The sequence below is a fragment of the Pseudoliparis swirei genome, chromosome 12, assembly GCF_029220125.1.
Source record: "Pseudoliparis swirei isolate HS2019 ecotype Mariana Trench chromosome 12, NWPU_hadal_v1, whole genome shotgun sequence".
NCBI lineage: Eukaryota > Metazoa > Chordata > Actinopteri > Perciformes > Liparidae > Pseudoliparis > Pseudoliparis swirei.
The window spans coordinates 7,286,686-7,312,275 of NC_079399.1; the positions used below are offsets into that span (position 1 = coordinate 7,286,686).

At 45.6% G+C, this 25,590-nt stretch overlaps 1 protein-coding gene and 1 long non-coding RNA gene across 2 annotated transcripts in view; one reads left to right on the plus strand and one right to left on the minus strand.

Moving 5' to 3' along the window:
• On the plus strand, nucleotides 1-21,559 carry ppp1r14c (protein phosphatase 1, regulatory (inhibitor) subunit 14C). The gene is made up of 4 exons (XM_056427845.1): nucleotides 1-1,615; nucleotides 16,515-16,598; nucleotides 17,642-17,674; nucleotides 19,223-21,559. Exons 1-4 carry the CDS (start codon nucleotides 1,376-1,378, stop codon nucleotides 19,295-19,297), a joined length of 432 nt encoding a protein of 143 aa, XP_056283820.1. The 5' UTR covers nucleotides 1-1,375; the 3' UTR covers nucleotides 19,298-21,559.
• LOC130202357 (uncharacterized) overlaps nucleotides 1,623-25,590 on the minus strand; it is a 27,488-nt gene continuing 3,520 nt past the window's right edge. The window contains exon 3 of the long non-coding RNA XR_008833347.1: nucleotides 1,623-4,750. This is a non-coding gene — a long non-coding RNA (uncharacterized LOC130202357). The remainder of the gene's footprint in view (nucleotides 4,751-25,590) is intronic.

Consider the following 25,590-nt stretch of genomic DNA (forward strand, 5'->3'; position numbering starts at 1 on the left):
AGCTGGTCAGTCCAATAGGGCAACAAATCTAAAAGGTGGCAGGCAAAATTCTTAGGTCGGGCAAACGGGGAAACAGGGTCAGAACAGGCAAATCAGAATATTTGGAATACACTGGAGAGCTTGGTGATGAAAAAGATACACATAAATACAGGTGGTGCATATGCAGACATTTAATAGACAACAAATAAAGTTCAAAGGGTATGCATGTCTTTTATTATTAAAGAAAGACTGTTATCTTATCATTAAAGTATAGGTTATCTGATTCCCTCTAGTGGCAGCAGCCAATACTACAGCCAACCCGACTAATACGATGGGGTGTACATGTATGAAGGACAAACACACAATAGATTGAGCCAAATGATATCAATATAATATACGTTGCATGGAAATATAACCAGTCTTTATGTCTCATAAATACTGTATCCATATGATCAGAATATGATGATGATTTCCATATGGTGTGTATGTGGTAAATCCAGCAGGTGTCGCAAATAACTCCCCACCGTAAGAAATGATTTTGTATCACTTTAAAACACATTTGTGTAACTTTCTGAAACTGATGATGTCATCTTTCGAAGTATAATGTCAAATGCCCCCCCCCCCTCCCCCCTCCCTCATTAGAATCATTGCAGAACAATGGATGCATGTTGGCATTAGAGGGATGGCCATGTCTTGCCATGTTTTACAATTAGGCTGCTGGTCCCTTGATGAAACATATATGCTGGGAACGAGTTTCCCGCCACGCGCAGGTTCGAATCCCGCGGAAGATGCCAATTATGTTGTGGCCAATGAAGATGGAGAGACATGAATCAGATATCTGGCAACCAGCGGGGAGTCGTTTACTTACTCGCTCAAGAACACACTTATTCTTACAACGTTCCCTCCAGAGGAGACTCCAAAGGTCTGAATGATATTCCTCCCTTCACGTCACATTTAAAACCAATACGATTTGAGCAAGTCGACCACTGTCCTCGCTCAGGTCAATCTGACATTCATTTACAGTCTACCTATTATTTTACAGTCTGTGCATGTGCAAGGCTCAGAAGGGCACACACACGTTTTCTAAAAAAATAACAGAAAAAGGTGTTCTTAAAAATAAAATAAAAGGAAATCAATCTTATTTTTAACGCGAGACACCCGCCTCATTTCTTGCAGCGTGCGCTCCGCTCCGCCTTCTCAGCTGTCTCCGGCGCTGCGCTTTAAATAGCGGCTGTTTAAAAGCGCCCCACCATTCTCCCCCGTCTGCTGTGCAGCTCTCAGTCTCTCCCTCGGCACAGCGGTGTAAACCCACTCAGTCACACACACACACACACACACACACACACACACACACACACACACACACACACACACTTCTTCAAGAAGAAGCCCAAACATGTCGGCCGCCAGCACCGAGACCAGCGCCCCGCTGCCAACCGTCGGCAGCCGCGTCTTCTTCCAAGGTGCGCCCGGAGTTGGCTGCGTGCAGGGGTCCGGCCCCATCTCCACCGGGGACGACCCGGTCCAGAGGAAACAGGGCAAAGTGACCGTCAAGTACGACAGGAAGGAGCTGCGGAAGAGACTGGTCCTGGAGGAGTGGATCATCGAGCAGCTCAGCGAGTTGTATGACTGCGAGGTGAGACATCTTACACACATCACACACGGTTACAGCGGGCGCGCTGGTCACCGACACCTTCACATATGCACGTCTCCGGAGACATGTGGACGGAATCACACACACACACATAGGGATAACGGTCCGGAATCCCCGATTCGTCAAGGTGATATGGGGTCTATGGTTTGAACCCAACATTATATCAAATGTAAACTCACTCACTAGAATTAATTTGTGAACACCCGCTCTGCTTGGCCGACTTTACGCGTGCTGTATAGCTTGAGCCACATTATCATGGATCAGTTATGCTCATCTGGGATTTTCGATGCTCCGTTCTTTGCAAAGGCGTCGGAATTACCCCCCCCCCCCCCCCCCATTTTACAGTGAACCCCATCGCCCTCCATTAAACAGTCGGTGTCTTTGGGTTTATTGATGTCTCTTTGTCCTCTGCAACACTGATACCTGCCGGCTCGCGCGACCGAGGCGAGAATATAGCCGTCTGGTTTAATAACGTTGCTCTTAACATCTTAACACATTGCATTTATCGACTACACGCCTCTATATCGTCTCTGGGGGAGAAAGCGCACGGTTGCGCCTTTTACGCACCACGGTTTTTGGTCCGCGTTCCAAATGATGTTCATCACAGGTGTATATTAAGAACCTGCATTCTGCAGTCATTGTGTTCCCTGCCGCTGGTATTCACGTCTATATCGGGTCGTCCTCTAGAGCAAGAGGCGTGACCAGGCCATGGCCGTCCGTGGTTCAGGTTCCCTGTTTGTGTGAAGCGACGCCGGAATTTTGACCTTTTCAACCCATTTCACCTTTCGAGGGATGATCTGTCGACAGCTCCATCATTCTGCGCCCTCTTCATTTAAGAACGGGGCGGGAGATATTTTGGAGGGGGGGTGCAACGAAACGAGGGATTATATAGATGTGTAAATGCTAAAGCGCTCACCCTGCAGTATGTTGGCAGGGGGGGGGGGGGGGGGGGGAGAGAGAGAGAGAGAGCGAGAGAGAAGGAGAAGGAGGGGAAAGAAGGGCAGTGGGTTAAGGATGTGCTGATGCTGTGGCTCTCCTCACCAGCCAATCACCTTGTCTGGCTCTGACCCCCTTCCTCCCAACAGAGGGTCTGCACACAAGCACACAAGCACACACACACACACTCTAACACACACACACGCTGCAGGCATACAGTTGGTCTGTCGCCTCAGACTCAGCCAATCAGAGAAGAAACCAGGCGGCGTGAGCGTGCATCCACACGTGCCTGCACACATGAACATGCCAGAGGACGGCACACGTTTAAATATGAAGCAGAAGGCGCGTGTGGTTATTGGTTCATGCGACGCATCTCCAACTCTTACTGAGTTTGTATTGCAGTGCGCATGCGCACAAACACCCGCACAAATCACAGCAGGGCACTGAATGTCAACACCAAAGCGTGACTGTCTGTCACAGCGTGTCTGCTGACAGAGTGTCGCAATGCAAATCGTCTCCCGACACCGAAAGACAAGCAGGCGGCCTGCGTGTGTGCGCAGCCATTACGACTCCCCGCAGCTCCGAACTGCTTCCATCTACCCAAACATCAGAGAGTTCGTCTCTTTGTAGCCATCTGAAGCCGCCGTTTTTCTTTTTTACGGCTGCAATCTTGTTTGCAGGCGTCCTCCTCTCTTCACAGCCCGGCTGGGGGTTCTTCTCACTCAAGTAGCAAAGAGCTGAGTGTGGACTGGCTTTACATTTCAAAGCCGGACGAGCTCTTGGCCGCGTGTCAGTCGTCCGTCAGCAGATGCGCTTGATCTACAAGTCGCGTACGACGCTTCCCCACTCGGATCGACTATGTGATGCTTTCCAGGGAGGGATGGATGGCTCCCGGCGCAGCGTGCTCAGTCAATCAACATTTGCCTTTCTTCCAATTCCGTGACAGCCTGTAATGTTTAATGCAAATGCATAAAGCTCAAAACTCAAAAACACTGCAACAAATGAGTGTTTCGTGTTTTAGAGTGCTGCAGTCGGCTTCTGCTGGGATTTCTGGATGGAAATCCATTTTTTACTTCCCCATTGTAGCATTACTGTTGAAAAAGACTCCTCTGTTGTCTGCACATGTCCCATTTCCCCCAGACTTCAAGCCATATTTCAGCATGGATATTCCCAGCAGCATGACACCTCCTCAAATTATGTCTTTCACACAGCAAATGGGATACCATCACCTGATAATCCCCCGGCTCTCTGGTATTATTGCCGGTCTGACATCATGCTGGCTGCCGCAATTAGCGCCGTGCTGACTGCTGTAGAAAGACATGGAAGGCTTGGAAGCTGATGGCCGTGTCGGAAGACGGAAGGGAATGAAACCAGCGCATCAGTATGTCGACGTGTCGTCACCGTGGTGCATCGTTACGGCTCGCTTCCATCGGTCCGACCATGAATAGATACACGATGGCGCTGTGTGAGCAGCTGGACTTCTGCTCTACTCGTGATGTTTGGTCAGGTGTCGGTAAACAGGAAGTCACACTGCCTTTACGCCCGTTAACACCTCCATGTTCAGACCTAAATTAGACGTGGTGTATTTTGTTTTGTGTTGACCGTGTGTGTGTGTGTGTGCGATAGAGAGATGGGGAGAATGCTGGTTTGGAGTAAAGGTCAGGCTCTGTATCAGTTTCATATGAAAACCTGAGAGGAGAGAGCATCACATAGAGTGTGTGTGTGTGTGTGTGTGTGTGTGTATGTGCCCAGACAAAGCTTACATTAAATAGTCAGGTCCCTGTACAAATGAAAAATCAGCATTTTTAAATAAATATAAATCTATATAATAAATACAGCAAGGTCTAACAATTATCAAATCGGCCTTTACTCTATTAAGATCACGTAAAATAAAGTAGGTCCTTATAAATAGATCCTATGAGCCCCGAGATGTAATTAAGATGTATTAAGCAGGATGCATCAGCAGATGAACTTGATTTAACATATAAAAGTGAATAATACTAATACATTTATGCCCGCCAGCATCTCTAAAGCTCACTAAAGAGTATAGTTTCTTGGTTTGATACATAAAGGGCAGAGCCAGAGCCAACCCCCGGTTTCCAGTCGTTCTGCTCAGAGCTCGCTCCACAGCTCCGTCATAACGGGTGGGGCCAGGTGGGATCCAGCTTCACGTTGAAACCTCTGCAAGAAAAGACAGTTCCACAAAATGTCAAACTATTTCTTCAACCTTGGAATATGGCTGAGTGTGACATTTACCTAACAAATTCATTATTTCCTTTTTTTGAATTTTTTATTCTAATACTTCTTTTCGACTTTGGTTCGAATTTGCCTTGAGCCTCGGTCCCTCATTCCCTCTGTACCTCCTCCTCCTCCTCCTCCTCCCTCTGGGTGATTGGATAACAGAAGGTGAGTTCTGTCAGAGATGGATCCCCTCTGCTCTCCTGGGATGTTTAGCCTCGGTTCATTTCTCCGTTCAAAGGACAGAGAGGAATGAGGAAAAGCCTCAGACCCGAGTGCAGCTCTTAATGCAGCCTCTTCCTCTCTCCTTCTCATGTTCGCCCTGTTGTTCTGTTTACAGTCTGTACTTCTCATTTTCAGAATGAGTAATCATGAATGCTTCTGTTTGAATAAATAGCTGTTTAACTCCTGTCCATCATTGATGTAAAACAGCAGTTAATCAATGTATATGTATATGTATATATCTCCATGAGGACCTATAATATTTGGTACTAGAATGTAAGAAAAAAGAGAAACATATAGATCTTCTGAAGCTTAGGGAGGGGGGATGGGTGGGGGCTGTCCATCGAATTGTCCGACCGACAGTAAAAAAAAAAAAAATCAACAAAAAAAGGAAAGCAAGCCCAAGAATTTCTGGCATTTCTATTTAAAATCATAATCAATTTCAAACAAATTGTTTCAGCTCTAATCTTGAGTTTATATTGTTAAAATCTCTAAAAAACTAAGTTGACTCAAGCTTTCAGTCCTGTGAAGTGTGTGTTGGCGAGAGGCCTTCGTCCAGCGGCCCGCCGTGAGTCGCCAGACCGAGGTCGAGTCTCGTTGATTAAAAGGCAGATTGGTCACCATGGTGATGTCCATCGGAGAGCACCTCAACACAATCAATGGAGGCTGTTTAGACAAGACTTCAGTGTGTGTGTGTGTGTGTGTGTGTGAGAATAACAGAGCGGTACACCTGACTCTGCAGTTTCCTGCGTGTGCTGTTGGGGTGCATGCTGCAGAATGAGGGCCTCTGAGTGCCCTACTTCTTCATGGCTCTGCATCAATAGAGCCCCACTGAAGCTTATTCATGTGTGTGAGCACAGACACTGCTGACATGCAGCGCTCTGCCCCACATGCTGGCTGTGTGTGTGTGTACACAGGCGTGTGTGTGTTTGTGTCTATGGGTTTTTCATCCCACAATGTTTTGGGTTAAGGATTTTCCGCTGCTCTTTGGCAGATATGGCACGGCGATCGGTCAAGGGCACAAGCCCTTGTATCTAATACACACACACACACACACACACACACACACACACACACACACACGTGCATATTTGGACCAACTGGATTAGTCTTCTACTCTCTTTCTCTCTGGGTCATCACCTCACTGTGAAGGGTTGGCTAGTTTCCACACTGTGTGGCGCTTCTGAGCGCTCGATGTGGACAAAGGAATGTGCGTTTGGGTTGGCGACATCGACCCTGACCCTCCCCCCCCCCCCGTTCCCATCTTCACCTCTATCCGCTGGCATCCTTATCCCCTCCTCCCCCACTGCTCTTCCTGTGACCTTGTCGATAGCGTTACATTTCACTCGGCTTTCACGTGGGTCCCGCTGGGCAGGAGGGCGGCCGCGTGTCATGTGAACCTCGCTGGGCAGCGCGGGACGAGTGAACGGTGCAATTCAAGCCAAGTCATTAGCGGCGCTCAATAAGTTCAGGAAGAGCGCCCCCGGGGATAAACGCACACATATTGAGACGCACAGGCATTGCGTTGCCATTAAAGTTACCGTATTGTAGACATAGAGGTGGAGGCACTACTTTATGATCCAGCTTATTGTTATGATGGTGTACGGCTTGTCATCATTTCCCCCTTCATTAGCTCGTTAAAATGTGCACCCATCACCTCTGATACTCGATCGATGTGATTTATTTCACCGACTGATTGAATACGTCTCACTGGGCTGATTGCCTCGTTCTTTTTTTCAAAATGGCGGCTCCTTGTTCCAGTAAATCAACCGAGGGTCATAATGTACAGAAAGAAAAAGGGAGCGAGGGGAATGAGCAATGAGAAGGTGTTGGAATCAAACCGGGAAAAAAAGAGGAAGAAACATACATGCGCCGTTTATATGGGGCGGCTTTAGCTCAGTGGGGTAAGAGGGCCGTCCTGCAACCGCAGGGTTGTGGGTTCGATCCCCGCTCTCCCCATTAGTTGCAAGTCGAAGTGTCCTTGAGCAAGGCACTGAACCCCCAGTTGCTTCCCGGGCGCTTCACCGCAGCCCACTGCTCCTTAATAACTAAGGATGGGTTAAATGCAGAGAACTAATTTCCCCTTGGGGATTAATAAAAGTGTATATTCTATTCTATTCTATTTAAATCACAGCCGGGCTTCACCCACTCGGAGATTCGGTCAATTTGTTTTCCTGCGTGACCCTGATGCGCTTAGTTTACGGATCTGGTTGTTTGTCGATTTGTTTTCTGGGCCGACATTTAAAAACCGCACCGACCAAAATAGATGTTCGCTTAGCGTCACGTTGTTGACACATTTCACGTCGCACCTGCCACCTCGACGCATCGCTGCTAAACAAGTCAGACGTGTTGACAAGACGACCTCTTGGCGAGCAGCGAGCCACCGGCCGTCGTAAACAGCAGAGGGGTCAACTCTCTATTACAAAGGTTACAATGCCTTTGTTCCCCCCTTTTTTATTTTTTTCCCATCCATGCTTCACGCTTCTACCGTTGTCCCCCTCTTTCGTTTCATCTGCCGACCCACCGGGACACCCGCCCACCTGTTATCCATCCTCCTCTTCCTCTTCCTCAGTGATTCTCCCTCAGGCGTTTTGTTCAGCTGTCATCCCGGTGGCTTTCACATACATGTGGATTAGCCATTTTCTGTCTGTAGTTGACACCATTAATCGCATACGCCTTCCGAGTGCACGGAAAGGTTTAATTGCGACTTGGAGAGTGTGATAACCTCCTCGCAGAATAGAGCGCCGAGCATCACGATAACATTTTGAAATGAGCAAAGTACTCTATATTTTTTGTTCTCGAGCCCACACCTTTCCCGTCACATATCCTCCGTGTCCTTCTGGGTTTCCCACTCCATTAACCCATGTTGTACGCCGTGTGTCTCGGCCGGGACACGGCAAGGCTGTGAAAGTGGTTTGAGATGTTTCTACAAGCCCCTGGGAGCCATCTCCATCTGCCAGCCGCAGAGAAGAGAAACTACAGAGGGAGAGGGTGAAACATAAAATGATTTGTAACAAGCGAAAATGTCTGCAGGTTATTAACTTTGGATTATTGCCGGAGTCCCAAGACATCGTGGGATGGCAATAAAAAAAAGGATCTTAAACTTGGCGAGCGTAATTAGCAATCATCGTCGAGTGGCATGCCGGACGCAAATAGTGCAACCGGAGCCGCTGAAAGGTAGGAAGGAGATGTTGAGTCTTCACACTCGCACACGGACTTTCTTGTCTTTCCATGGCGTCTCCTCCCATCCCAAGACGATCCAGTTAATCACTGGTTTCATTGTCGGCAGGCCGACACAATTTATAGACTGGCTGCGCACAAACACTGACTCACTCTCTGTGGTAGGCACGGTGGGAAGAAAAAAAAAGACACAACAACACTGGCGTCATTCACACGTGTCGGCGGGAGGGACGGCCGAGGCGGATTATTGTTTTGACTGTCAAAGCCGGCGAGGGTGCGTTCATGCCGGTGTGCGTTTGACCCTTTTGCATGTGCCGAGTGACTGTGCACATTCGGCAGCGGTGGCTATGATCCAATCAGCGGGGAAGAACTCTCATCCACTCAATGTGTACAATGTCGGTACAAGTTGTGTTTTTTTCACTTCTATATCTCTGCTGCCGCCGTCTGTCCTCACAACAAAGGGAACTAGAATGGGCACTCGGTAGAGCGCATACCTTCGCATATCACAAGATTGGGCATTGAATTATGAACATTTTGGCATTAGTTGCATGCCAATTGGATAGAAATTGACCGTGCTATGGAAAAAAGATGTTGACCTTTTCATGACCTTGACCTTTAACTCAATCGATCCCAAAATCTAATCAAATGGTCCCCGGATAATAACCAATCATCCCACCAAATTTCATGTGATTCGGTTTAAAACTTTTTGAGTTATGAGAGTAACACGCATACAAATAAATAAATAAATAAATGGCGATCAAAACATTACCTTCCGCATTTTCAATGCGAAGGTAATAATAATAGCCTCTGAGTTTGAATGAATCCATTAATTGGACCGGCTGACCTGGTGCTATTAAAGCTTTAAGTCCAGCTTGGCCCGGCACCGAGAGCAAAGGTCCAAATCGGACTGTCAATGCATTAGTCTCGGGGGGGAGGAGCCATGTTTTTGGGGAACACGGTAAAAATTAAATCACAAATCGGTGAAATAGAGTCACACACACGGCGGATGCTGCCGGTTTCTTGGTTGAATCCCCACCAATACTTTGTCTAAATCAGAACCGTAACGAAAGGAAGGTGGGGGGATTGGATGGAGTTTGACCTTGGGCAGCAGCAGCATAACGCAGCGTGTGTGTGCGTCAGCAGCTGCATGTGGCGGCCTCAAATGTCCCGTTTATGCACTTCAAGCTGCTTCTGAGGTTTTTTTGGGAGACTCCTGCGTTTGTAGTGGCGGCACATTTCGTGGCGTCTTTCCAGCGATAAAGTATACTCGATGCGTTCGGCATCGTTTAACGAGAGAGAGAGAGAGAAAGAGAAAGAGAAAGGTGTGTGTGTGTGTGCATCCCACAAGCACTTGGATATATATCTATATAGTAATCCATAGTAGGATGACCTTTGACCCCTGTGTGCTGAGTTTGTGGCTCTCTCCCCAGAAAGTGGTTGGGGGTGCAATATGAAACGGGGATTCTCCTTTGAGGATGAATCCCTCCCTCCCAGCCCTCTTGTTCTCTGCCGGCTCCCCTCTCTGATACACCATGTCCTCTAGAGGACAGCTGAATCAGCGTGGAAAAGAGCTTTTTGCTGCAGCAGCTAACTTTCTCCAGCGAAGAAGTCACATCATCCGTGCTTCATGGTTTCAGCAAATTGCTTCGCCGCAGGAGGGAGGGAGAGAAAAGCTGCACAGTCGAAACACTTCGACCGTTGCACATTCTGCCGTTACTGTTCCAAGTCGGCGTTTCACAATGTACTTTATATCGCGATAATACATGCTTTGATTTCCTATACTCTGTACGACATGGGAAACTTGTATATCCTGATTTTCTAGAGAGCTACGTTGTTTTTTCCCCTCGTCCCATCTATCATCCTCCCTTCTCCAACATGCAGTAGCTTCTCTCTCTCCTTAAGCACACACACACAGCTCCTCAGATCAACTCATCCCTTTGAGGCGACACCGGGAGAAAAAGCTGAGCTGTGAGCTTTTACCGGGTTGCGCAATCCTCCGTTGCCTCATCATCACAGTGATCTGTGCGCTCCCTATCTACCCGCATCCTCATTTATCTTCTTACATTTTATAATTACTACTCTCCTCCATGGCCGTCTCCATTTCCTTCCACTTCCCTTTTGCGGACGCGCATCCCTCTCTCATAGGCCTCATCTCTCTCGTGGGCCTCATCTCTCTCGTGGGCCTCATCTCTCTCGTGGGCCTCATCCCTCTCGTGGGCCTCATCTCTCTCGTGGGCCTCATATCTCTCTCATGGGCCTCATCTCTCTCGTGGGCCTCATCTCTCTCGTGGGCCTCATCTCTCTCGTGGGCCTCATATCTCTCATGGGCCTCATCTCTCTCGTGGGCCTCATCTCTCTCGTGGGCCTCATCTCTCTCGTGGGCCTCATCTCTCTCGTGGGCCTCATATCTCTCGTGGGCCTCATATCTCTCTTGGGCCTCATATCTCTCTTGGGCCTCATCTCTCTCATGGGCCTCATATCTCTCTCATCGGCCTCATCTCTCTCGTGGGCCTCATATCTCTCTCATGGGCCTCATCTCTCTCATGGGCCTTATATCTCTCTCATCGGCCTCATCTCTCGTGGGCCTCATCTCTCTCATCGGCCTCATCTCTCTCGTGGGCCTTATATCTCTCTCATCGGCCTCATCTCTCTCGTGGGCCTCATATCTCTCTCATCGGCCTCATCTCTCTCGTGGGCCTCATATCTCTCGTGGGCCTCATATCTCTCTCATCGGCCTCATCTCTCTCATCGGCCTCATCTCTCTCATGGGCCTCATATCTCTCTCATCGGCCTCATCTCTCTCGTGGGCCTCATATCTCTCTCATGGGCCTCATCTCTCTCGTGGGCCTCATCTCTCTCATGGGCCTCATCTCTCTCATGGGCCTCATCCCTCTCATGGGCCTCATCCTTCTCATGGGCCTCATCCCTCTCATGGGTCTCTTCCCTCTCGTGGGCCTCATCCCTCTCATGGGCCTCATCTCTCTCGTGGGCCTCATATCTCTCTCATCGGCCTCATCTCTCTCGTGGGCCTCATCTCTCTCTCGTGGGCCTCATCTCTCTCGTGGGCCTCATCTCTCTCGTGGGCCTCATATCTCTCATCGGCCTCTTCCCTCTCGTGGGCCTCATCTCTCTCTCGTGGGCCTCATCTCTCTCATGGGCCTCATCTCTCTCGTGGGCCTCATCTCTCTCATGGGCCTCATATCTCTCTTGTGGGCCTCATCTCTCTCATGGGCCTCATATCTCTCTCGTGGGCCTCCTCTCTCTTGTGGGCCTCATCTCTGCATAGTCTCTAACGAACATGTCTGATATTTCATATATTTTTTTCTCTATAACGTTAATCGCTCACTTGCATACAGAGCGGTGATTAAATATGCCGTGGGTGTTATGATTTTATTGACCTCTATTTGAAACCTTTGTGTGTGTGTGTGTGTGTGTGTGAGTTATGTCAGCCACATTCTGAGTGTATTACAGAGACACTCAGTTTTGATATACCATTACTGGCAGAGACGGAACGTTCCTGTGCTCTTTGCACCGTTGGAACATAACCACACCGTCTCTGTCTGACTTTCTCCCACACACACTTACACAGACACACACTCACTGAAAATGCCCTGAGAGAAAATGACAACCGATAGACAGCCGCGTGGACTGCTAAGCCTCCGTTTTCAGCATCGGTAGCTGCCATGATTGTCCTTCTCGCTACAGTAGCACCGCACTCTGCCACTGTGTAGTAATAATAGATGGTCTAATCGTATAATCTCTCTCTTTATGATACAGTCTTCAAACTTCCCACCTCAAAGCAAAGCGTGTCATTTCATGCAAGGAGACATAGCGGACCTAGCACACTAACTGGCCAATATGAATATTTTATTGATATTTTGATAGACTAAATACCGCCTTTGATTTGGGATATTATATTATCATAATATCGCATACGTTTCTTTTCCTGTTTGTAGAGGCTGCATTACAATAAAGTTATTTAATGTGATGTAATGACCAGACAGTCAGCTGTTCTATCATTTGCTTTGATGATTCGCCTTTTTAGCAAAAATGTCATTGTGTAAATATTTTTCTAAAAGCGCAAATGGTCAACTCGACAATCCCAATATCAATATTGTGATATTTGATTGTTTCCACATCGCTCAGCCCTAGTATATGCTGTATTTTTAAGGAGGTTGGTTCTCTCACCGGGTCATTATCTAATCATTATTGGTAGATTGTGGAGTAAACAAAAAAAATATTAAACCTACCTCACATAATTATCTTTCCGTCTTACCGGTCTTAGCAGTTATCTATCCAGGAAGCCTTTGCCACTGTCCAAGGCAGCTGGGAGGTGTAGTTCATGTGAGACGGCTGTGAATAGATCATGAATCACAGGGACGTGATTCAGGGAGTTTGACTCTTTGTTCAATGAGACGGAGTCTGAATAGTTTGTGTTGAGTCACGTGGTTGGGCCGCTTGCATTAATAAAGAGGATTCAGCTCATCGCAGACAAACCAGACTGAAAACCGCTGCAGGTGAAAACAAGTCTGACACACACACACACACACACACTTTCTCCACGCAAACACAGAAACAAACACACCGGCGGGCCTGTCTCGCTCTCTTTTGCTCGCTGGCTCTCACACAAAATGGACTCAAAGTTGCGTTCATTGCAACTAACACTTTGCTCCTTGTTTATCCCCCTTGCATGCACACACACACAGCCCCTGTTTTCATCACTATGTCTTTCTTCGATATGCAAATACACACATTTTCTTAATCCCTGGGCCCAATTTCTCACCATCACATTGTAAACTATACACACACAACGTTGCCAGTGCCCTCATATGGCACGAAATACAGATATTACTCTTTTCTACTAACATTAAGAATATACTAATCACAAAGATGTAACCATTGATTTTTATATTATGACTTTTTCATACATTTGTATATATTTCTTTGTGATTCTCCACCGTTTTTCACAATTTTGATGCGCATATCCTGAACACCACACTTTTTTAAATCACTTTTCTGAAGTATAATTTATTGGTTGTTTGTCCAACAAACTTAAAAAACACAGGAAGAATTGAAATATAGTTTGTAACTGACAACCTCCTCAACTTCATCTTTGCACACAGTGCAGGAATACCAAGCTGTGTCCCCCATAAAATATCTATTTTTTAAGGATGAGCTCTATGTGCCTTTATCTACCGCCTTACAAAAGAAGCGCAGAATTAGATAATGTGTTGGCGCTATGTTTAAATATTCCTGTGAGTGTGTGTGTGTGTTGCCTGTCCCTTTATGCCTACAGGCATTGTGCGCCGTCTTTTTCTCACCCTTCCACTGCTGGCAAGAGGGGGAAATGATTTCCCCTGTGGGCACTGGGTGTGACCTCAACTATTTCAGAAGGACAGCAACATCTTCTGTGTTTATTTCCATGTGAAGTGTGCAAGTATTAATCCTGTAATTGCATGTAGGTAACAGACTCAGGTACTTTCTCACACAATGACAAAGCCCTGTCGTGAGAGTTTCTCTGATGGACTGTAGCGCGTCGTTGGCGATTGCACACACCTTCTTCTTCTTCTTCTTCTTCGTTTATGGCATTCATGACCGAGGCCGTGATCTCGGGGCCCTGCTCACATTTTAGAAGCGGCAGGTGTAGCTGCCGTCGGGTGTAAACAAGCTGACATTTGAAGAAGAAGCAGCCGTCTGTTATGATTACTACTTGAAATTCTAGTTTAGCTCTCTGGTGGGTTTCATCTGTCCTGAGGGAATGAAACTCGCTCATTGGGTTTAAGGCCTATATTGAGGATGATGTTGCTTGATATTTTGGAGTTTTTCTAATGAGCCACCCAAATGGTTCTCTGTAGTATCAGAGATCGGGTGCTACAGAAGCAGCAGAGGGGAACGTGTTTGAAGGCTCTGGACACAAACCCTAAAGCAATGTACACGTTGCACATAGAGGGCGAGTGTATCTGGTGTTCAATTTATTTTCAGAATAATTGTGCTACTTTCTCATTTATGTGGTCAATCACTAAGATGTCCGTGCATCAAAAAAAAAATGTAAATGCAGTAAACAGGTCTTTCTTCCAAAATTGCACATTTCTACGGCAGATCATTGTATATGCTCATGACTTCATCTTAAATAATTAAGTGGCAATGCATTTGGCTTTGTAGGACAGTGTAGAGAAGAAGGAAAAAAAGGAAAAACCTTATTTTGATACTTTAAAATAACATAATCCATCCATTTAATCTCTCTTCTCAGTTTTCATTAATTGCCGTCATGTTTTCACATTTGCATATAACCTCAGTTTCACAGCCCTTCTGTTCGGGCTTTGATGTGTTCTGCCACATTCACTCATTTCTCCGCCTTGCATTTCTGCCGCCTTAACGAGGGGGGATTTCAGAGCGAGACCCTCTCGCTAAGACACGGAGTGGATAAGAGGAAGAGGTCAAAGGTCACGCTCGTCTTTAGGGAGAGTGAGATACTTAAAATGCATGTTGTGTAAATGCCTCTTCGCGGCTCAGAAGCGAGGATAAAGGTGAGGTAACCTTCTGTTCCAGTGTATGTGTGTGTGTGTGTGTGTGTACAAATGCAAATGTGATGGTTTGGGTTTACTGATGTCAAGTGGATTTTTTCGAGACTACACATACATGTTTATTGCTTCTGTGAAGCATACACACTGGTTTCAGTCATCCTTACAGTTAAGTTTAAACACTCCAGTTGTAATAGTTAATTCATTTGTAGTCGTGGTATCAAACAAAGAGCACATAAAGTACAACTCTCGTGTGGAATAATTCTATTCTATTGTCTGTGGATAAAAAAAACCTCCAATGCAAAAAGTGAAATCACAGCGACGGAGCTCAGATAAAACCATCCTTCCATCCTCTCTGTTCCCGTGTCTGAATACCAGTGTGCGCTCCAGGCGGAAGCAAAAAGGAGTCCTCTGAGAGAGCACACACACACATGCGCGCGCACGCATGCACACACACATTTAGTGGTGTGTCTTGCACAAAGGGAAACAGGGATAATCCACAATGCACCAAAGAGGGAATTACATTACTGCTTGCTGTTCAAAGTAAAGATAGCATGTTTTCTTTGTCGGTTATGGCCAACTATTTGATAGAACCATTGAATAAATATTTGTTTTTATCGTCAGGAAGTGAGAACCGTGGGTTTATTTGGGGTTTGTCGACCTGAGAGCGATGAAGGCCACACAAAGCTGAAGAGTTGGGTGTTGATTCTCAGTGGGATTATCACAACAAGCCACCATGAGACTAAATGCAGCTCAAAGTGGCTCTTCGTCTGAACCCGACTGCACTGATGGATGATGAGAAGAGTGAGTCAAGAGGACATCGCACTGCGATGCAGTCGAAGGAGATGCTGAATCAGGGAGACAAGAAAGACATACAAAAATAAAATAAAAGACACCTGAATATGTTGAGGACCAAAATTCTTTAAGTTCTCGATCGTGATATTGGTTATGACAAACCATGAGACTTGGTTCTGTTTCGGCATTTAAAACACTTGGTAAGATCGTGGGTAATACAAAGATACATAAACAGAATAGCATAAACAGAATAGCCCGTCTGCAACGTTAACGTCTGACTTGGCGGCCCATTCGCTACACGCCCACTACCCCCCCCACACACACCTCTCACAATGCAGCGTATTCTACTTCCTGGATTGACAACGGATGTCGATGTAAACTGTGGCGGTGCCCATTTCGCTGCAGGCATGTCGTCCCTGGGCCGTTGGTGAAGGCCACCGCTCGGACAAAGCAGCTGCACTTGCAGATGGTTTCTTTGGCTTTAATTCCTCGAAGGGAGAGTTCTGATGATGCACCCAGTGGTAGCTGGGGGAAAAGGTTTGATCCTCCCTGCGTGCGTCTTTAGCACAAGCCTGGTGGTGAAATAAAAATGGACCAGAGGAGCAGCAGGACCTTTTGAAGTGGTGTGCTGAATGCAGCCTCTAACCACCGAACCACTAAATGGCCAAGCCCCGGCAGCACAATGACATTTCCAGATGACGTGTGCTCCTAAAAAGGAAAATATTTGTTGGAGCCGGCAGTACGGAGGTGAAATGAAGTCACGAGAAATGAGAGGCGGTGTCATTGGGGTTGGTTTCGGTCGGGGGTCATTTTCTAAAAACAGAAAAAAAGGATGTAAAACCACGACGAGTGCATTGCATCAGTGGTTTATGAATATGATTCAGACAAAGATTCTTTAGTTTACCGTTTTGTAATTTCCTGTTCGCCTCCTCTCTCTTATTGGAATCTGTGAAAGCAGCTCTCTAACCCAGAGCGTCTTTGTGTTTCAGGAGGAGGAGATGCCAGAGGTAGAGATCGACATCGATGACCTGTTGGAGGTCACCAGTGACGATGAACGAGCCATCAAACTACAGGTACACCCCTGAGACTGTGTGTGTGTGTGTGTGTGTGTGTGTGTGTGTGTGTGCGCCTTTGTTCTACCCACACTCAGTCTGAGTGCACCTTAAAAAAGAACGTTGGTCTTTCACCGCCTGGTCCCTCTATTCCCATCCGTTAGTGTCAAAGTGAAAAATAGGGACAACCACTTTTAAAATTGGTCCAGTATTGAGGGATTACGCTGCAGCAACGTGCGTCCACTAGACACCAACGGCGTCTTTACCTTTCACTTGATCCGATCGGTTTGTTTGTGTCTCAATCAGAGAAGTCTTGCTTTGCCTCCACAGTCAAATTCAGACATTAAAAATGGTTTGGATTAAATCAGACTACGCCGTCTGTTCTCCAACACATTAAACTGGCATAAGTGTCCCGCGTCACTGCTCTCTCCAACCGTCACTCACGTGTCCACCGCTGGATGTACACATGCTTTATTTATCTGTAGGGTCCTTTCTATCATGTTGTCAGACCATTACAATAACAACCTGAGCTTGTCAGTGACAACAACAACAACAAGCCCTTTAAAGGACTGTAATTGACGGTGAGGAGTTGTTCCAGTGATTACATTACCGCCTGTTAGAGCTTTCCGTCTGCGATGTTCTCCCTCTATGCCGAGACGACTTAAACAAATTGTTGTCCCCATTAGTCACTTAAAAAAAAAAGGGAAAATAGGGTCCAGGTTTAAAATACCAAGATGTCTTTTAAGAGCTTATCAGCATGTTTTCCAGGTAAAATAAAGCTAAATCCTGCTTTGCATGCTGGTCTTTAACTTTTGAATTATTGACTATTGATTGAGAAACCTGCATGGCTGCCCTTATTCTTTTGTATGCTGAATTTCTCTTTTTAAGTATGATCATAACACACTGATAGCAACACCTGACATGCTCACTAACCAATCACAGTGTGTGAAGTTGTACATACAATTTACATGTTAACTTTGTGAACACGTGAACAATACAAGACCTGTGAAGATTAAGGTTGAAAACATCTGACTCAGTTCTTCCTTTTCTGATTTTGTACACAGGAATCATTAATAGACTGCTACAAACCAACAGAGGTGAGTATGTTTAGTGTGTCCGCCGTGCAATAAACGCTCAACATCATCGACCCGGCAGCTTGTGTGGAGATAGATTTTAGTGATGCTCGCATGTCGATCTGCAGCGGAGAGCAACGCAGGTCACGTGAGCACGTGGGGTTAATGAACGCCTGTGACCTTTACACACATTCATTCTCTGTTGCCAATGTCATCCTGACCTAAATACAACAAAGGGGTTTAAAGGACTAAAAGTCACACACACGCACAAAAGGTCCTGTTTGACACTTAGCAAAATAATGCACACAATATTTGTATATATCAGTTAGGTTTGATGTGTTAAATGTGAGTGTGTAAATGTGTGTGTGTTTGTGTCTGTAGAAACGTTAAGTGTCTGGGCGAGGTGGGTTTAAGCAATTTGGTGATTACAAGTAGCGTCGACCAATCACATTACCTCTACATACGACTCCACAGCTGTCATCTGCGAGCGAGTGAGCAAGTGTGTGTGTGTGTGTGTGTGTGTGTTTGAAGCATTAGGTCAGACTGTGAGAACCACTCCAAGGTCACTGGTATCCAATGCTACACAAGTGTTCAGCCAGGTTGACAGCCGCTGATACGTGTCACACACGCGGACACACACACACACACATAAATACTTTGTCATCCCTTGAGCATGGAGTAGCACATATGCCATTTTGAACACAATCCCATAGAGAAGGCATCAGTTGGGGAACAACAGTGAAAGACAGACAGATAAATGTGACGCAGGCACGGAGTGATGGAGGGAGGATAAAAGGACTGACGAGAGTACCGTTGGGAAGAAAGATACACTGAGAAAATAATGGGAGATGAAGTGAGGGATAGAAGCCATTACATAGACAAGGGAACAGAGGAAGATATGAAAAGACAGCCGGAGGCAGAAAGACAGACAAGAGTGCCGGGCGGGAGGAGGAGGCGAGAGGGCATCAGTAACTGGGTCATGAGCAGTCACCCCTGATACGATAAGAGGGATGCTATTCCAACATATTCTTCACCCCATCGTGGACCTCTATACGACCTCTAGCATAAACCCCAAGATGTGGGTTCTCTCCGTCCTCCGTCCTCACCGACGTCGTTTCTCCATAGTCAGCATTATCTTAGTGTCCTTTAAAAGGCCAATGCCACCATAATTCAAGTTTGTCGCTGTGATTTGATTAGTCTCTAAAAAAAAATTGCAATAGACCGACATTTTGGGAAATACACTAATTCTATTTCTTGCTAAATTCGAGGTAAAAGCAGCAGTCGGGTAGTTTAGAATAAAAGGCGGGAAAACCTGAGAAGCCCGACTTTTGCCAATCACGTTCCAATCTAACCATCACACAAATAAAAGCACAATACATTTGTAGGTTTCTTCTGCTGAATCAAATGAAAGCTGAAGATGGATTGAAGGAATCTTAAGATTCAAATTATGGTCGTCTTTACTGGGGACATTTAGTCATCAGATTTAACTTGCAGGAATAAATATTGTGACCGCGTGTTTGCTTGTGCGTCTGTGTGCAACTGTCTTAACTACTTTGTCTCTCTTCCTTGCAGATCTTCGTCCGTGATCTGCTGGGCAGGATAAGAGGAATGAGGAAACTCAGTGCGCCATCTAAGAAGGGCCTATAATGACGTTAGCCCTCAGCCATAACCTACGTCATCGCAGCTACACCTACTCAACTCATTCAACATGGACCGTCATCACACAGAGTAGCTTATTCAAAACAGCATTAGTAACCATTTTGCAACCTGCAAACAGGCACCACACACTCCAAGCATACAGCACTAGTCATCCATTTCCCAATCACGTAGAATAACCAGCTGTATTTATTAGATTTGACTGTTGAAAATTACAGGAGGAATACTACCTAATTCCACATTTCAGAGCCATGTTACAAGCTGATGCTGTAATCCAAACAGCCATAATGACGAACACACCAACAGGAAGGGAGGTAGTGAAACAATGTTTGTACTGCAGTAAGTGTGAAATTAGCCGTAGCACTATGTAAACTCAGTGCTACGGGATTTTATCTTTTTTTTACTGGAGGTGTTTTGCCGTTCCTTCTTTTAAAAATGTACCGTACGTTGCCATTTATTGTTCACGTAATTGAAATGTGGTCTTCAACAGTGTTTGTCCTACTTTAAAGCCCCCCTGCTTAACCCTACCGCGTCAGTGCTGGCAAATATAAAAGGGAGCTCTGTAGTTGTATTTGAAGCACAAGGCGTTGAACACATCAATGTTGCCCTTTTGTGATGTGTAAACTCTGAGAGGGACATTCTATCATGCCAGGCTAAAATAGTGTGAATATTTGAGCTTTGTACCCACTGTTTTAGGATACTTCACCACAGCGAGGCATGATGGGTGTTGCAGTTTTCTGCGTGAGACTACAAAACCTGTATGATTGGCAGCCTTTCATTGTTAATGTTATGCGGTGTTGTCCATTGTTCTCCCTCATCAGAACACACATCGGTTGGTCGTGTAGGTTTAAGCACAAGGCCCATACATTGGAGCTGCTCGGCACACTCCGGTCCGCTTAACTCTGCTGGCCTTTGAAGGACGTTCAGGATCAGTTCCCTTTCTTCTCAGCACTGAACCTCAACGACTGACAACCTTCAAAGGCAGATATGGTTGAGTCAGAACCTGAAGACGACTTGAAACCGTGACACTTAAAACCGGTCAGGTTCTGGAAGGGAAGTTGTGCCAACACTGGGAGTATTACATCTTAAATGTCATCTCCACAGATTGTCAAATTTGGCAGAATTTGAAAGATGTTTGAAAGTTTTCCAGGTTGCAGATAATATGTTGTTGTCGTTGCTTAAGCCCGGGTTTAAGAAAGGGATTTAGACGATTATTGTTCTCTTTGTGCACCGTCACACACATAAACCTGCACGCTCTGGTACAACCATGACTGCTATGGGGTTGTGCCCAGTTTCACTTCCAAGCAGTCAATCGTGTACCGACCGGAACGGAGCAGTCTTAAATCTGCCATGTGATATACCCTCAGCAGGGCAATGTTTCATTTGAACAGAACTCTTGAAAAGCACCCGTCTTGCATGCCAACGACGGAGAGAAAAGAACACCGATAAAGAGTAGAGATATTATGAACTTATAATCAAGCAAAAAAAATAGTTTTTTGGACTTAGCTACCATGTCTGACTTTGTAGAACCTTTTTTGTTGTTGAAACAACGTGACGGTCACGTTGGAGAGTACCCAGGATTTTTTTTAGATGGTGCTGTTTTTGATGTTCTTCCCAGGTTGTTGTTGTATAAAACACATAGTCGCTGTTGAATTGATGCCAGAGAAATGTGTCTGATGAACCGTGTCTGTCTTTATCGACGGGCGGCACGTAATCTTAGGAGACGTCCTCTTTGCATTTCCTTTCCCCGAGTCTAGACTGGGCACACAAACGGTTGATTTGGTTGAACAAGATTGTGTGTTTTCTGGATCAGTGGATAGGAAGGAAAAGTTGAAGAGGAAGCCACTATAGGCAAATGAGATGCATCCAGGGCTCACAAGGTAATCTGTAGGATTTTCTCTGTCAAGAAACTGTTCAGGGGCAATAGGCTGATATTTCATAAGTTATGGGATGTGGAGAGTATTTCGAAAGTGTCCATACTAGAGAGCTTTACGTTTGCATGCATTTTTAAAGTCGCATGTTGAGGGCAACATTTTGTTGGCCCAAAGCTTTTTATTTCACAAAATGAAACACTTTCCTTTTTATACCTTTTATTATTATAATTATTAAGACTAAAATATTCAGTTTTTGCAGCTACAGTTTAGTTTTCTCTACATCCACAATAAGCGTTCTTGTTTTTAAAATGTAATGTGGTGTGTGGTTTGTTTTTGCTGATAATAAAAATGCAGAACGACTCTGTACTGTTTAAACAGATGCCCTCCATGTGTGCTTTTATTGTGTTTACTGGGCAAAGAATGTGTAACTTTGTGCTTCATTTAACACCAATCTCATGCCCGTCCGTTAGATCCACAGCCGAGTGTCAGTCATCAGCAAGTTAGCGAAGCATAATGAGTGGAAACGGGTAGCAGGCTCTGTTCAAAGGTAACACAATATTACCAATGAACACAATACATTTTGTTTGTTTAATTTGTACAAAAGCTGCAGTCTTTAAATGACAAGTTTCTGTTTCCAGTTTTGGTGCCAAGCAAACCAGCTGCTGTGTGCGAGTGTGTGGTCCTTAACATATGTGCTTTTGTGTGTCTGTTTCTGCACAAGGGGCATATTAGAGCGTCGTGGTTGCCAAATGTGTTCCTCTTGAGTGCCACGCAATGTGGCAGTAGTTCAGTAGGACAACCCTGTCTGCTCATCAGGGTATGACATTATTGCTGAATGAGTGCATGAGGAGGCTTTCTCTGCAGCATGTCGAGCCCCATGCGGACCAGCCTACTGTACACTGTTGCTAGGTAGAAAGCGTCCATTGATCTGAAATTGAAGCGGGCGCTAAGGAAGAAGACAAAGGATATCAATGAAGCTTTAAGTTGCATGATCAACCATTCTGTGAGGGCACAAATCTATCTCCATGCAAATGTACAGCTCATATGTTTTCATATGGTCATAAGGAGGAATATAGGCCAGTTTAGTAGAGGGAGAGGGAGAGGCACGCTCGGTAAATGCGCCTCGGCTTGTATTCCCTCAGATAATGTGAACGTCTGATTCACTGACGCACACATTCCCAAACGAACTGCGCGTCGGGAGGAACAGAACGCCGAAGCGTGGCGGTGCAGTGCAACAAGGCTGCGTGTGTCTTTAATTTCCATGACCCACTTTTCACAGCTGGGGCTGGCTGGCAGCGCTCGTGCACACCGCCTTGAATAATTGGGACTGCAAGGTGAACGTGAGGAGAATGGTAAAGGACGGGAGCATTCTGACAGCCAGTGAGCCCAGTTCAGTCAGCCGGCTGCACACCAGCGCAGTCCTCGAGCCGCTGTCGGTCACGCCGTTTCAGATTATTGAAGATGATGTGAATGGAGACAGTTGTTTGTCAGAGGAAGGGGAATTTAATGGATATGTGAAATGTGATTGGCAAGCGCGAGGAGGTGCAATTTACATGAGCTGTTACCCATTTACACTCTAGTAGCCACGGCAGATTTTCAAGGAATACAATAGAAAAAACCTCACATCACCCAATGGGAAATAGCCGAGCAAACCCCACTGTTAACGCTACGTCTTCCCATCCCCCTCCTCATTGTCATTCTCCCTCTTCATCCTATACACTCCACCCCCTGACTCCTTTCCTCCTTGTGGATTCAATGATCCATCATGCCAATACTTCAGAGAGACAGAAAGAGAGAGGGGAGGGGGCAGGTTGAGAATTTAAAGAGGACAGGCAGACCCTGAATGTGACCGTGGTGGTAAAGGGAGAGATGAGCGATAGTATCACTTCCTACCCAGACAGAGAAGAGAAGAGGGGGGAAACTCTTCTGTTTCCAAGACCTGCTCCATCTGAACCCTCTGCATCCCCATTGCAACCTGCAAGATCTCTAGGACACACGAACGTCACTAGAAACAAAGTGCACAGCTAAGTGGGCCAAACAAGGTTACGAGGAATTGAGTAATTTCCAGAAAAATTGTGCGTGGGACGTCCATCGACTGAAAATTTAATTGTACGTCAACTTTAAGTACAACCAAATTCCTTTGAACAACCTCCTTACTCAACTCTATACATACTATATATCACACACACACACACGCACGCACGCGTTCCACTAACACAGCTTGCATATGTGTGCGGCGAAAACCTGCAGTGGGAAATCTTTAATTCCAATACACTGAGCCCATTACACGAATGTTACAACTCTTGCTCTTCAAGCATAAAAAGCGATAGGTGTGCACATGGTCACACAGACTTTGTTGCCGACGTTGACCATTTTTACCACTACTACAGCTGGCGGTGACCACACAGAGCACATTTGACTGAATGCGTGGGGATTGCTTTAGTGCAGCTGTCTGAAGCAGTTTTAGTGAGAAGTTCAAAGCCGTTATACTCGCATGTACCTCAGTTACTATCATCACTTAATATGGATGATGGGTTAGACAAAGGAAATAAAAGTAGTAGTATGAATGTACATTTTTCAATGACAACACTGATGGAACAATCGATAAGTAGCATCTTACTGCGGAACTAGTTATAACCTCTCAGACAAGTTAAATCACAACAGTAAAAAGTAGAAACTATTGTGCAAAAGTGCCTCAGAATCGTACTACACTTTTTTGTACAAATGTCCTTAGTTTAAAGCATTAGAACAGACAGGTGGGAGACCCTTTTCAGCATGGATGCAAACAGTCTAGATGTTGTGTATTTAAAGCTTTATAGAAAAAGTACCACCCGAACCACACCCAACTAAATAAATACCCCTGGAAGTCAGTAAAACGCTGCCGTTATAAACACTGCAGCGCAGACAATAACATGGGACCACAAGAGGGATTAATGGCAGGGATTTAGAATTTATAAGCCATATGTCTGCTGAACCGCCTGTTTTTGAGGTTTGTTTTCCTTCTTGTGATTGTCCCTTTTTTTGCATATGTTCTAGGATTAGATCGAGCCGATGGGTCTCATAGCTCTACACAGCATGCACTGTGCAGCTGAGAGAGTGTGTGTGTGTGTGTTTAAGGCAGGGCAAGTCTATTTAGACAACATGGGGGGAGTCCTAGTGGGGATCTGTCTATCTGCAGGGGGTGAGTTTAGTTTATTCTACATTATGCCATCTGTTTCTAGTGAATTATATCGAGACAGAGATCATTAAAGAGGCTATTATACCAACAAAACAACACAGACCACTAATGCTCAAGGCATTACATGTTCTTATTTGATTTAATACGTTAACAATTATATACGAGACAAGTTAAGCATTCTGAATTCGCCAATTTCCTTTGTTTTATAAACATGAATCCAAAAATTAAAAAGCGAGGATGAAGTAGATGATCTGAATCGTCGAAAAAGGACAATAAGTGTTGCGTTGCAACGGAGACGTGGTCCCGTCTGTCTGCTGCAAGAAAGGTGAAACGAGGATAAAGAGACCGGGGGACGGAGGCAGACGTGATGACAGAGACGGAGCGGCAGGTGGAGTCCGCGTTTAGGGACAAGCGATGAGATAAATACACGGGAGGGAAAAGGTACTGTGGGTTGCGGTAACGACAATAACAATTATTAGTTCAACCGCTTTTGTCTCTGCTGTGAAGCGGCAGCAGCGACAGAGTACGTGGGTTACTCCATGAGAGCAATTAAACCTGCATAGCAATGCGACTCATTATTAATTGCCAGAGAACGTGTGAATTCAACAATGAGATCCTCTGCAAAAACTGAATGAATAAATAAAAAAATCACGAGATCATGTTTCCATAAACCAATATCGGTTGCTGAAGTGTTATCGCCACAGCATCTGTTAATTTGTAGGCGGTGGTGTGTTACTGCCGTCAACACAAGCTGGTTTTAGATTAATTTTTGCAGCATCATTTACCTCATTATCGCTTAGACTTTCTTCACCTGTTCAGCGCCTCATAATTACCATTTTAAATTTAAAAAATACAATATGGAAGATTGATTGTACGTGGCACTCAAAATTCAAAGAGTTTTAGATGTGTGTGTTTATGTTTCGTCTGTGGAAAACATGTTCACCAATTTGCACTAATCAAACCACAACTACACGGTCCTGATGAAGCAGCTTGGCTTGAGTTCATAAACATTGAACTCTAGAAAGGATTTTAAGGGGCTTTAATGCCGCATTCCTCCAAATATGAAAATACGTCCTTTAATTGTTGATCCTGCTCGTTAACCGGCTTCATCGAGAAACGCATCTCGCTGTGATGTTAAAACCAATCGATTCCTCCATCTGCTCGTTGCTCAGCAGCCCACTGCCACCCGTAGTTGATCTCCCATGAGGAGCCCAGAGCATCAATCACCCAGA